The sequence below is a fragment of the Blennius ocellaris genome (assembly GCF_963422515.1).
Source record: "Blennius ocellaris genome assembly, chromosome: 11".
In the NCBI taxonomy this organism is placed as follows: Eukaryota; Metazoa; Chordata; class Actinopteri; order Blenniiformes; family Blenniidae; genus Blennius; species Blennius ocellaris.
In genome coordinates this window covers 19,113,956-19,128,445 of record NC_137660.1, presented here as the reverse complement: position 1 = coordinate 19,128,445, position 14,490 = coordinate 19,113,956, and the positions used below count along the sequence as shown (strand labels likewise).

The following is a 14,490-nucleotide window of genomic DNA, read 5'->3' as shown; positions in this document are numbered from 1 at the left end:
TTAGTCTTGGTACAATGTTTACTCATATTATTCAATTCATTATATATTAAGCAAGGACTAATGTGTTTCTTTTCCAGGTGTGAAACTGTGGGACACTCGCAATGATGAAATTACTGTAAATGTAGTAGCTTTATATGAACTCTCAAAAAGTCTGTAAAATACAGAATAATTAAGGGTTACAGTTAAGACTGATTATGAGGGGAAAGTAAATTCATTGTTCAGATCATCATTGTTATATTATGTTCTTTAGATATTTGTTCTGCTTTTCTTTTGTTGTTGTGGGTTTTTGTTTGTATGTTGCACACATTCTAGGTTATTCTATATAGAATTGATAGGATATGGGGACAAATAGACCACTGGCTTCAGCATATTTCGTTTTTTGGTCGTCACTGAAAGTGAACGGTATTTTGTTGGTGTTTGTAGGTTCTATGTATTGATCTATGTCTATGATCATTCATTCATTCATTCATTCCCAGACCTTTTGCGTTAATTTAATATATGTTTCATTTGCAAGTTTTAGCAGCTCAGATTATGCATTTAAACACAAATCAAATGTGTTTTGTAAACCGATGATCGTCCTTTTTCTCATTTTATCACCTCAAGTTATCTTTATGCTGCATATGATGCACCTGAGGTCCACAGTGTTTCAGATAAAGCTGGGGTCTTCTTTTTGTGCGGCGGAAACGGGGCTCCATAAAAGCGAGTTCTGGGTTCCAGTCTGTTTTGTTTCGGTCCCTCCTCCGAGTCGCCGCGACTGACGTAGCGCACAACGCGTCCTGCCGGGGAGGGAAGAAGGGCGGTGCTGCTTAGCCGCTGCCTACTATATTGCAGAGAGCCTCGGAGCACTTTGCCCCCTTCTTTGCTCTGAGTTTCGTCGAGTGTGCTGACCGCAAAGTGAACCGGGCCGGGGAGACATGGCTGGATATTTGAAAGTCCTCAGCTCTCTGTCGAGATGCGCCGGCGCCGCTTTCTCCAGAAACCCCGCCGTGCTCGCGCCGGCTGCTAATTGCCAGACTTTACAACAAAGAAACTGTGAGTGCACACGCACACATACACACACGCACAGATAAACTCCGCTCATCCGCCGCATCATTGCACCCCACGGCCATTCGCGTCGAGGTGCCGTCCATTAAAACTGACTTTGCACGTTGGTCCGGTGTACGATTTGAACGTTGGAGCCGGCCGGTTGCGGCGGCGCTCGCTAACGCAGCCATGCTAGCCCCACTGACCGTGTGCAGCCCGACGAGCGGGATGCTGCTAATGGCGTTAATTGTTTTCCGGCTCTTCAGAGGCAAAGATGCTCCTGAACGCCTCGCCTCCACAGTGTCTGATTTATTAGCAGGTTGTTTGGACAATTCTCAAGATGGAAACGTCGAGGGGGAAGAGGGCCGAGCGGAGGAGGAGGAGGGACGTCCGCCTTGTCTTTGTCTCTAAACTTTGAGGAATAGTTAATTCTAACCTCAACGTGTACGGTCCCAGCATTTAACACAACTATCCCATTACCGATCAGTGACACGCTGGTGTCCGCATATGAGGCGAAGTGACTGTATGAGGAGATAGCGGTTCTCAGTTGGCATCGGATGAATCAATCGCATCTTCCATTTTTAAAAAAAATAAATAAAAAACGTCAGCTGTGTTTATCCGGAGATTTTATTTTATTGCGCGTCACCTGAGCCGGTAAAATACAGTCGCAGCACGAGGACTCGAACCCGCACACTGTCCCTCAGAAATAATGTAAGTTGGAGAGACGGCGACTTGCGAAAAGTTTGCCAAGGTCAGCCGCAGCATACGCGCCTACGCTATACAGAGCAATGGCTGCCGCTGTCCTACTTAACGGGTTTTTGTTTTTTTTTCCCGTTTGGGTTTTTTGTGCTAGGTGCAGCGCAGAGCTGTACGTTTATTTTTAAAAACGTCTGACCTTCGTGCTCAGACCTTAAAACCACTCACCCCTCGTTAAAACGTTGACTTTCACTGTAGTGAAGTGACATTTGTGTGATCCACATTCACAACGTCAGCACTGCAGTCATCCCAAATTTCATGCTGCAGGTTTTTTTGGTGGGGGGAGGGAGAAGAAAAAAACCCCAAAACTCTGCAGGAACTTCAGATTGTCCTTGCAAACAGAAGCAACTCAAACAGGTCGAGTGAAGGGCATCCAGGCTCAGGTGTGATTGAATCTACATGATATTCGAGCTGTTTATGATGTTTCAGGTTGATAAGACTGACACAGAAGTGTAGTATTATTCTAAACAAACAATTAGGATTAAAGGTGCATAAAACTGCTTGAAACTTTCTAAATGGCCAGTTGGAGAAGTTGGATTTCCCCTTGACATTTTTTTTTCTGAATGATAATCTGCAGAAAAGGGATTAATAATATTCTTGCATAAGTGAACGCGTGGATAAAACGATGCTTGCAAACTAAGTATTATTGAAGCACGTTTCTTTTTCACATTTGACAAGGCTGCTTTTGTTTATAGCCAACTTGTTGCATTGGCTAGACAATATTAAATCTCACTGTGACGCTTTTTGTAATTTCGATGCAACAAATAGTTTTCTGTATCAAGTATGACTTCTAGGAAGTTCCCTACTTCCTCAAGAATGCAGTAAAAGTAACCTTGCCTGGCTGTGTAGTCGACTTTGCTACTTTCTAAATCACAAGTCAAAATTCCTGGAGCAATCCCTCTCCCAGCTGGGAGGTGGAAAACGTCGGACTTGAACAAAACGTACACGGGAATGAGGGAAACTCTGGAACATCCCAGAAGTTGTCGTGACCTCCGTCAGTACATTGGCACTTGTGGATTTATTTGAGGAGTCTTTCCTAATGATTTACTATAGTTGAGGTGAAAAGGGCCAGAGTTCATGCAGTGTTGCTAGTAGCAGCAGTATTTCAAGAAAAGTCAAAGTTATTATGATGTTTACTTTTTGTCTGCCGATTTGATTTAACTACTTTGAATTGTTGCTGTCTCCAATAACTTCCAATTGTTGGATTTATCCAGCCGACATTTGCAAAAATGTTAAAATGATTAAACTTGCATGTGTTCTGACTTTGTTCAAGTTATCTGTTGGTTTTCAGGATCATGTGATATATAAACACTGTTGAAATTCTACAACTCTGATTGAATGTTTTTATTGCAATCAAAAGTTACATTGTCTCCGGTAGCTGCCGAATACTGATAAGAAATCCTTTTTTATAGTGTACAGGGCTCATAAAACTGGCAATGTCCTAAAGATAAGACGTAATGCTTGTCTGTGTAACTTGTAAACAGCTACATTCAAACCAGTTAACCTTGTTATTTGTGGGGTTCAAGAGTTCATTGACTGACCTTTTAACCAAGCTGTGCCGTCTGATCTGCAATTTAGCCCGAGCAGGTGTGTTTACCTCATCGTGTATTCTTGCACGAGTATTAAACCTATAGGTTTTTTTTTTTCTTTTTGTTAAAAGTTATCCACAGAAGATGCATAATCGGTCATCCAATGAAAGCAGGCGCTGCTCTGGTGGGTCTTTGAATGCTTGCCGTCAGTGTACCTTGTGCAAATACTGTGGCACGTGGCACCTCAGTCTTCAGTTTTAAAATTAGTTGGATGTACCAGGTGCCGCTGGCAGTATTGAAAGGCTCGTATATTCCAAGGTGGCACTGTAAGCAAGGTCAGAATAATCTTGTTCGCATACTCTTCCGGGAGGCGGGTTTCTGTCCACACGTTTGACAGTTCAAACATTTGAAATGACAAAATATTCTATATATACCGGGCAAAGGTTGGTATGAGTCAATGTCACACATGTACCTTCATTACAGGTTTTCAATCATTGTATATTTCCGCTGTTCTCCTCGCGGAGGAGCTAAACTCGCAGACCTATCAGCACTGTTTGTGCGAGCGATGTGGCAGGCAGGATCACATGACTGTTCCAGCTCGCCTTTCAGCGTCCACTTTGTTGCTACGCTCAGAAGTTACATAATCTACTCATGTCTGCTCTCCCCTCCTCCTGCTTTGTGATGGCCATCCTCTGTTTTTGCATAGTTAGCTTGGCCTGAGATGAAATCATGCCAGACGGTGGCTGGTCGCTTACCCAAGATGCACTGCGAAGCAGATAGTAAAGTGCAAAGTATGCTTAAAAGATCCATTAAGCTCAAGTTGTTGCAGATCACATGATTTGACGTGCACTTCTCATAACCACTTGACAGAAAAACGTAGAGAAATGACGCTTTATGTCAACATACTGATAAGATTCACCAGCATGTCACACATTTGTGTATTTTTTTTTTTATTTTTTTTTTTACAATCCTACAGCAATGAAATATAAATAAAATGGGGAGTCAGAAGATTATTAAAAGATCTATTAGCTTCATGCGATATTAGAAATGAAACCAGTCTTTTCTTCCTTTTTCTCCTTACTAGGATCTCTGTTGTCTTGGTTGCTAAATCCTAAAATATAACGGTTTACATCATGTTCACATAGTTTCCTTTGTCACATGGTGTTCCTTGGAAAAATGACAAATTCTCAAGTCTGAGAAGGAGCGTAGTTGCAGATTATATGATGGCATAAACAATAGCTTGTTAGGTTACCAGCAGAATATATGCACAAGCCTGTGTTTGTGGTTAGCACTGTTGTCACAGACCCTGTTTTCACTGACTGCATTCTGCTTTTACGCAACATAAAGGTCACAACTCTTTCATATGTGGCTATTTTTGGCACACGCTCACCATGTGTCTGAACTCAGCGGGGCTGAGCATGGGACCAGCGCTGAGGCTGTTTTAACAGGTGTCTCCGAGGCCCTCTAATCCCAGAGAAATCGAATAACTCCACAAGCTTGCACATTTTTCCTGAAAACTCACCAATAGCTTCTTACACATTAAACATATTGGTAGTGTAGCTGTTCCCACAGACACCTCGTGTTTACAGGAGTTGCTCTTGAGGATTTTGTTGCAGCGCAGAGGGGCAGTAAGTTGGGTGGAAAGTCAAAGAGTCACTTGATCCTCTGCACCTCCCCCTGTACTTTCCTCTCGCATGCTGGGCTGATATGATTAGAGATACTAATCCATGCTGATCTGAAGGCAAAGAAGTTAAGTGATCGTCTTAAAAAGCCAATGTTGACGTTCATGTAAAGAAGTAGTTTGTGTGGGAATCCCAAGGTGTTTGAAAACGTCATCATATTAAAGTGGTTGCCATTGGCCGCACCACCAGTGAACTCATTCTTCTAAACAGAAGCTTCAAAGTTTTTCAACATTTGTCTTGTAATATCACCGATCACTAAATTGGAGCACTAAAAGATTAGTCAATCACCATTTCATCAAAATGTAAATAAATCGTTTTTTCCAGTAGAATTTCCTGTCTATGAGGTTTCATCACATGAGGCTTCTGTGTTGACAGGCCTTCAAGGAGAGGGACGTCTTCAACACAAATTAAATGAATTTAAAAAATGTATTTTGGTTACATTTTGTTGTCTTGTTGGTGAAGTAATTGCATCAGTAAGCATGTCTATAATTGTAGTTTTTAAATTGGAGGAGGAGCTCACTCTCACATTGGCCCCACATCCTGCAAATGATGTTTTTCAGATAAAATCCATAGATCAATTTAAAAACATAACTTTTCCGGAGCCTTTTTTCTTTTTTTAATTTGAAATCACTTGTCAGTCAGTGTTGTAACATTGAGCTTTTTTTTTCTTCATTACACTTTATATTCAGTCAAGATCATTAACAGATTTACCCAACTTGTCTAGTTTTTACATTTTTGCTCAAAAAAAAAAAAAAAAGAGAGAAACCTGCTGAGGAAAAGGCATTTGTCTGCCCCACAGATTGTTCTTCCAGCTGTTCACTCCTTGACACTCTTTGCCTCCCCAATGGGAGCCCAGCCCCACACATCAGAAGCCACAGATCTAAGATATTACTTTGGAAAAGAGTGGAAGCAGGTAGTCTTTTTAATTGATGAGTCGGTCTTCGGAATAGGTATCGTCACAGTTTCAAAACATAAACACATTTTAAAAAGTATAAAACTGGAGTCTTTGTTATTCAGACTGGAGATTTGTTCGACCACCTAGGCACTTTAAATTGTGGGGAAGAGAGAGACAATGTTTATTGTGATAAGACTTTCCTGTATTCCAAGTTCTACATAAATATTTTCTTTTAATACTCAACAGATGCCGACAAACGCATCAAAGTGGCCCAGCCGGTGGTGGAGATGGACGGAGACGAGATGACCAGGATCATCTGGGAGTTCATCAAAGAGAAGGTGAAGAAGTGAATGCATGAATATTTAGTTTGAGTCAGTGCGGGGAAAGCCCACGCGTCTGATTTCCATGTGCCGACAGACATGCGGCTGTGTGGGAAGGGTTACGTGATGTGGGGGATTAAATATGCATGATGGGAGGGAGGAGCTTTTCAGATGTTTCATTCAGTAGCTGGCCGATTGCCGCTGGAAGGAGCAGATGTTGTTGGATCAGGAAGGCAGAAGCAGAGTTTTTTTTTTTTTTTTCCCTCCATGGTTGATGATGTGTTTTACAGTCCTGTAACCACTTCCAGTGATCCCTGTAACTCTGTTTATAGACAGATGAAGTAAATTCCCTGTTGGGAAACAAGTGTGTTCCTGCAATGAGACTTGGTTGTAAATCCAAACGTTTTCTTTGTGCTCCTGCAGCTGATTCTGTCCAATGTCGATGTTGAGCTGAAGTACTATGATCTGGGTCTGCCATACCGTGACCAGACCGATGACCAGGTCACCATCGACTCCGCCCTGGCTACCAAGAAGTACCATGTTGCGGTTAAATGTGCCACCATCACACCCGATGAAGCCAGAGTGGAAGGTCCGAAAGAAACCTTGAAATGCCGTTTTTAAATGTACATTTATCTTCCTACTTGTATTTAACTTGGCATTCTAAGAAATAATACGACTGGCACAATGTTTGCAATGCATTGTGCAAATTAAACAATTTCACAAGACTATCAAGGCTGTAAAGGTCTTTTAAGGGGCCGATTTAGGATAGAAGTCGTATTTAGAATAGTGGTAGAATCTTTCACAGAAATACACCGAGTATATGTCATTTAGATAAATGCTTTGGATGGAAGTTATGAAAAGTGTTTTTTGCTTCAACTGAAGATGAGATGAGGAGAAAAAGCCACAGACGAGGTAGTGCAGAGCAGCTTTATGATGGAGGGTCCACAGGTCAGGAAAAAGCTCAATTGCAGATATAAAAAATAACTACAAGAGCGAGAGTAATAGAAATATGTAGCAGCTTGGCTAAGAAGGTACCATCATGAGCAAAAGATCGCTGAACTGCTCCGATTTTTTTTTTTTACAATGTACTTATTTTTTTTTTTTGCTTGCTACATTCACTTTTTTTTTCTACTGTGTTCTATCAAAGGTTAAATTAAAGAAAAGTGATTGAGCTCTGATAAAGACTTAATTCATGAGCTTTCAACTCAGCCTTTCACATATTTAAGTACGATTTATGTGGGTTAGTTTTAATCGTTATCGTGACGGCAATGATTCAGAAGAGACGCGATCTGGGGTATTAACGCAGTTTTAAAGGTCATTGGAAAGTGGCAATGGTGTTTATTTGAGATGGACTAAACCGACGTAACCTCAACACAGGCTGCACCAGACGCCCTCGTTCTCCGGAAGAGAGGCTGATTGGACAATTTGCTGCGCTCTCAATGTTTATGAAGCTGCACGAATTGATTATTGTTGGAAAAGGTTGAATAATAAACCTCACTTGGATAATAAGTTGATTACTTTAGAGAGATGAATTAAAGAAAAGGTCAATCCGCTCCTATTTCACGTTGTGAACCCCTCTGCATTTTAATTTTACTGCATTTAACATTCAACTAAACATCAGGAGGTCAAAATACAAATTGCTTGGTATATTGACGCACACATGTTCTGGCCCATTGCCCATAATTGTAAAAACAAATTGACAACAGCTTTATTTTCAAATGGAAGACGCTAAAGTGGACATGGGTGACTTTGTTTGTACTCCTTCAGGTATTTTATCGTCCTATCTCAATGTCAGGTTTTTTATTTCGGCAGAGTTCAGCCTGAAGAAGATGTGGAAGAGCCCCAACGGCACCATCAGGAACATTCTGGGCGGCACCGTCTTCCGCGAGCCAATCATCTGCAAGAACATTCCCAGGCTTGTTCCAGGCTGGAAGCAGCCCATCACCATTGGCAGACACGCCTTCGGTGATCAGGTGGGTCCAGCAGCGACGCTCCAATCTCATTCTGTCGTTCACGCTCACCCCGCTGAGCCTCAACTCCCTTTTTATTCTCAATAACCTCCTGTTTTTTTTCTATTACAGTACAGGGCAACAGACTTTGTCATCGACCAGCCAGGAAAGTTCAAGATCATCTTCTCCCCTACTGACGGCAGCGCCGGCAAGGAGTGGGAGGTCTACGACTTTCCTGCCGGTGGCTGTGGAATGGGCATGTACAACACAGATGAGGTGAGCTCACAGAATAGCTCATACCAAATGAGTCTGTATGCCAGTGAGACATTCATACTGATCTGATCAGAGAGGGTGTTTGTCTGGTGTGGTTTTCCTTGGTGCTGTATGAGCGATGCAGTCAAACAAAATGGTTTGAAATGAAGATTGTAACACTTCTGTTCTGTCCTTCAAAGCAAAAATGCATTAACTTACTGCTGAACTTATACAGTGTTTGCAATAAATACATGTTTTGTTTTTTTTTGTCAAATATGGCAGTGATGGTTGATATTTTTTGACCAGACACAAGTGGGTAAACATGCTGTAGCATGTGGCATTGAAACGGGCAGATTTCTTCGTCAGGAGGTGTTGGAAACCAAAAATGGGTCATAAAGAGGGAACACAGTTCTGGTGTCACAAAGGACAGGCTCGACTTCCTTTGAGGCCGTCGAACAAGTTTCCTATAATAAAGGCCACAGAACTCTATTCTCATCACTACTGCCAGCACTTGCATTACACTGGAGCCGACTGGCATGAACTTTTAACATCTAGTAATAATATAGCAAATGTCCAATTTGTTTACATAATGCCGACTGAGAAGAAGCGTCTTTTTAGAAAAGTGATTTAATGTCCTAAATGTTGAACATAATTTCCAAACGGACATCTCTTAAGTGATAAAATATGACCTAGTTTATCAAGAAGTCTCCATTGTAACGTATCAAAAGACTAATATTCTGAAATCATTGCTCATGTTTGCCATTTTCAGGATGATTTGAATTGCTCCTCTCCATATTACTCCGTTACAAACCTAAACTATCGACTTTATTGCTCCATGCTTGAAAATGGAGCCGTTCCACTTTGCCCGAGGGCTTTTTGCAAATCTCACACAGCAGCCACTGCAGTAGACGAACCTCCTTTCATCCCGCTCTTCTACTGTTTTGTTTGCCTTCATCAGCACAGGTCTGTTTGATTTAACAACATCAGAGGTCACAGTAGATGACTTTCAACTCGACAAGGGGAAGGTTGTTAACCCCTGTACCACTGATAAAACCTACAGCAGTTGTGAACTGTTTTTTTTTTTTTCTTTTTCTGTGTCCTTCTCTCCTTCATCAGTCTATCACAGGCTTTGCACACAGCTGCTTCCAGTATGCTATTGGCAAGAAGTGGCCTCTCTACATGAGCACAAAGAACACCATTCTCAAAGCCTATGATGGCAGGTTTAAGGACATCTTCGAGGAGATCTTCCAGAAGTGGGTGCTTCAGTTTAGTTTTTTGTTTTGTAAGATTTCCTGTGATCAGTCATCGATGAAATTCTTCCAATTTATAGATTATCAACTTTTCGTAGACCGTCTGATCATCAAGTTTTTTTTCTTCTTTGAATTGATTCAAACTTGCAAAACTTAGATGCATTTTAGATTTAGTGCACCTGAACTGACATTTTTTTGTGTGTGTGTGGGAAGCACTTGCAAGTTTATAAAGTCCTTTGTCCGTGCATCATGCAGGCATTACAAGCCAGAGTTTGACAAGCTGAAGATCTGGTATGAGCACAGGCTTATCGATGACATGGTAGCCCAAGTGCTGAAGTCCTCTGGAGCCTTTGTGTGGGCTTGCAAGAACTACGACGGAGACGTGCAGTCCGATATCATCGCCCAGGGTAAGACGATCAGAGAACAACACTTCTGCCTCTTGTTGGCAAATGACGCCATTATAAAATGCTGCAGCCTTTTTGGCGTTGAGGGAATGCCTGCCAGTTTCTTGGGCTGATGTGGCACTGAAGGACTGTTTCCTCTTTTAGGCTTCGGCTCTCTGGGACTGATGACATCAGTTCTTGTGTGTCCTGACGGAAAGACTATCGAGGCTGAGGCAGCCCACGGCACTGTGACCAGGCACTACCGCGAGCACCAGAAGGTCGGTAATCATCAGTGTGTGCCTTAGGAAAACAATGTATCGGACCAGAGGATCTGTACTGAGAAATATGAAAAGCAGAAGCTGTGTGAAGCCTCACAAAAATACAGTTACAGCAAACGGTCTGCGTAATCTGTCAGGTTGTGCTGCCATCATGTGGTGGAAAATCATCACTGCAAGCATGCCGATTTTGTGAAACCTGATGATACAGGTGCATCTAAGAAGATTCCCAAATAATGCAACGTTTCCATTATATTCAGTTATTTCCACACCACTAACAAATAAGGGGAAACGTTTCAAGGATTTTAAATTTGAATTGGTTTGCTTAATAATAATTTTTTTTTAAATCGAATATATATGTTTATCCAGTATTTTTTATAATCTAAAATTATTTTTAAAAAAAACAACAAAAAAACAAAACAACTTTACCTGTATATATTTATACGATTTGAAATTCTTCTGTTTTTTTGGTTGTTTTTTAACACATACTTTTTGTCCTTGTTTTCAGGGAAGACCAACGAGCACCAACCCAATTGCCAGCATCTTTGCCTGGACTAGAGGCCTGGAGCACAGAGGCAAACTGGATGGCAATCCCGACCTGATTAAGTAGGGACTGCTTAATAATGACGCATGAATGCTGACCCTGTTGTGACACATGGCTGTTGTTTATAAAGTAATCATTTGTCCACAGGTTCTCCCAGACTCTGGAGAGGGTGTGTGTTGACACTGTTGAGAGTGGAACTATGACCAAGGACCTGGCAGGCTGCATCCACGGCTTGTCCAAGTACGTTTACGTCTCTGCCAAAACCTGCGATCACAATACACTTACAGACTCTCTATGATCATGATCAAGTACATTATGTATTTTAAACTACCAACAGCAGTTTTATATACATTTGCATTGGTAGAAATCAGGAAATGCTATGTAATGCCACTGTTGCACAGTCTCGAGCAGCACCTGCAAGGCTGCTGAGTCTCAATATATTCAGTTTGAATGGAGTTGCACTGCTTGGTTACATAATCAACATGTTTACCTGTGAGGCTTCTGAAGGTGTAAAAAAAAACAGGTTAGTCCTAGAGAAGGTTTAAAAATAGAAGGGTGCAAAATTGTGTGCAGTTTTGGGACATCACAGCTCAGAGTGCCAGAGTAAAAGGCACGTGTGTTGCAATCACACATGCACTGGATTGCAAAAAAAGATGGCTTGGAGGGGGGGAAATGGGATTTCATTACGAAGCGCAAAGCAAACGCGCACCAAGATCTTTTTTCCGAACCGGGTCATTATTTCAAAATCCCAAACTATTAAAACGTGTCATCTATAGCACTGATAAATTATGATATGATTTGTTTACCCCTAGCTAGTATTTCCTTCTGTCCACTTGGAAGAAATAATTAGCAGATTAATCAATCATTCAAAAACTCATTAGTTGGTGCTCTCATTTGCAGGATGCAGCCAAATAAACCATGGTGCCTCTTTTCCTTTGTGACATTACACCAGTAATTGCACCCAGAAAATGACGAGCCTTTATTCGGCTTTCTTAGAATTTCCTTTCAATAAAAAGGAATTCCCTTTGATAAAACCAGGTGTTATTTGCTCTGATTTCAACCTGCCAGATCGCTCATAACTTTTCGCAAAGGCCAAAAACTTCTTAAACTTCTTCCAGAGAAGCAGGTTTTAACCCTATTATATTTCTCTTGATGACAGGATTTGGCATGCATACTTCTCATAAACCATAACTCCTGCAACATTTATGGACACACAACCCAATTTCTCTGCTTTCTAAATTTTCTATACATCTCATACAGTGGCCCCCTGGCCTTCCATGAGCTTCTCAATCCCATCAAAAACACACAGTTCTAATGAGACATTTCGAAAGTTGAAGATATTTAGGGAAAAGGCACAAAAGCCTTCATCGACCACACATTTTTTATTTTTTTTGGCGATCTATGGTCATAAAAACATTAAGTCTGGGCGTGTCAATTGGTACTGTGATGTAATGTGTTGTTTGTGCAGCATTCATCATGTCAACTTCAATTTTCTCCCCAAGGGGTACAAATAAGGAACCTCAGCTCACTGCAAGTGGGGTTAAGAAGCATGTTATTCATTTCAATGATCATTGGATTCAGTGTAGAAATAATACGACGAACAATGGACTCTTGTTTGATATTCTTTTCACCCATCTGGTCTTTGGTATATCTACTTTATATAGCAACCCCTTTACACTGCCTGTCCTTTAATCTGAAGCTTTATTGATCAAGAGCCGTTGCAATTTTCACATTTTTCAATCAGTGGATTTTGGTTTTGTAAAAAACAAAAAATACATGGAAATATCTTATTTTGGGAATAACTTTTCCATTGTACTATAAATTTGAGATGTATGTGTATGCATGTTATTTTGTTAACTGAACGGTAAAACATGTTTGAATTGTCATTAGTTGTGCGGCTATTGTTGCGATGTTTCCTTGTCGTGCGCTATTGGATTTTCTAATCTGTCCTGTTTGGTCTTTACAGCGTCAAGCTGAACGAGCACTACGTCAATACTACAGACTTCCTCGACGCCATCAAGACAAATCTGGATAAAGCCCTCGGCAAGTGAAGGACTTGAAAGAGTATACTGAGCCTGGAAATGGCAACGTCACTCTTCTGTTTTTGTACCTCATTTTTAACTTAAAAGGTCAAGTCCTCATGTGTTTCACCAGAAGGAAATTCAAGTTCTTCTCGAAGGTTATGTAGTGGTCTACTAGGTTACGCGTGAGCGTTAGTCTCTCCACCTCAAGCCCACCTAACTATCTGTTCCATCATTTATGAGGTTTTATTTTTGTAATGTGAAGTACTGTATTGAATACTGTGTAATGCCTCGGGCAAGACTGAAGCTTGTGTCAAACTTACTTGGCAATAAATCTCGTTTGACCCACTATTTCTATTTGACAAACTTTTTTTTTTCTTGAACAAATCAAATCTTAACCATTTTTAAATGTAAATAAATTTATTACTTTACAATATTGTCTGGTACACAACATTGTACATACAGTTCTATACACATGTCCACACTAATGCCTAATACAGAAAGCCATTTAAGCTGCACATGTTCCATTTTTTTATTGTTTGCAACATCACTAAAATAGTGACAAAGTGAACGCAGAAGCTGGAAAAACTCACAAAAATGAGCATTTTTATTATTTTAAATCCACTATATCAACATTGCAAATAAATACCTTGTTTGCAGGTTACAAGTTTGAGAAGGCTAAGCACTGGGAAACTGAATATATTGAGCATTTCCAAATCATTTTCCACAAGGTCCACGGCCCTGTCACATGTTGGGAGGTTGTCGTTCATCACTTGAGACCAGTGTACAGCATGATGGATGGCATGCTCTCGCAGACACACTGGGGCACTTAATATTTCTGTCCGAGTTTTTGGGGACAATTCTTGTTGAGATTCATCCATTCCCCAAAAAAAGAAAAAAGAGAAGAAGAAAAAACAAAACACTGCAGTACGGATGGCTGTGGTTTGCATTGTTTTTGAGAAATGCTGCAGTCCCATCTTATGAAGGCTTGGATGGATTGAGGTGGGGGAAATGGTGAGGTCTGTTGAAAGAGATGCTGCTCTACAGTCAATCCTTAGCAGTAATCTTTTAAAGAGATCTACAGATCGGGGGGGTTAACCTGAATGTAATTTCATGAGATCTCAAATTGGACCACAAGAAATCCAATGTCCCAGGAAAAGCGAGTGACAGTGCGTTGCAGTGAGATTTGATCCATTTCTTTGGCAAAGGGGTCCTACCGTTTACACTTTTTTTTTTTTAAAGTTTGTTTTTATTAGCGCCGTAAAACATTCCACAGAAACAGTTACATTCATAGACTAGAGATCAATACAGTGTGATGGTTACTAATGCAGAAATGTAAAAAAGGTAGACACAGTGGCCTTGAGTGCAATGCACTGATCACCGTACCAGTCAACGTACAGGAGGACTGATACATTCTATACAATAATTTACAATAAACACATTTGTACGGTACTGTGCACAAGTTTTAGGCTCATGTAATATATTGCTACCTATCCATCATGTAATACCAGTAGGAAGTTGTCTGAATGGCTCCAAATGCATTTGACACCACAGAAAACAACCATCTGATTAACGTTTAAAAGGAAGTCCGTTCAGAAAGTCAATCCACAG

The 14,490-nt window shown here is 40.9% G+C and overlaps 1 protein-coding gene across 1 annotated transcript; it reads left to right on the top strand.

Annotated features, from left to right (window-relative positions):
• The first annotated feature begins 833 nt into the window (after nt 1–833).
• idh2 (isocitrate dehydrogenase (NADP(+)) 2) lies at nt 834–13,230 on the top strand. The gene is made up of 11 exons (XM_080505383.1): nt 834–1,032; nt 6,132–6,223; nt 6,629–6,794; nt 8,018–8,178; nt 8,287–8,430; nt 9,523–9,659; nt 9,912–10,063; nt 10,205–10,317; nt 10,823–10,920; nt 11,006–11,098; nt 12,825–13,230. Exons 1-11 carry the CDS (start codon nt 915–917, stop codon nt 12,907–12,909), a joined length of 1,359 nt encoding a protein of 452 aa, XP_080361509.1. The 5' UTR covers nt 834–914; the 3' UTR covers nt 12,910–13,230.
• The last annotated feature ends 1,260 nt before the right edge of the window (nt 13,231–14,490 follow it).

Bases quoted from the DNA above. Each gene is read 5' to 3' on its own strand.
- idh2 (XM_080505383.1), top strand. From the start codon at position 915: ATGGCTGGATATTTGAAAGTCCTCAGCTCTCTGTCGAGATGCGCCGGC. The intron at 6,795-8,017 runs GTCCGAAAGAAA...TTATTTCGGCAG, and splicing joins CGATGAAGCCAGAGTGGAAG to AGTTCAGCCTGAAGAAGATG. The intron at 8,431-9,522 runs GTGAGCTCACAG...CTCCTTCATCAG, and splicing joins GCATGTACAACACAGATGAG to TCTATCACAGGCTTTGCACA.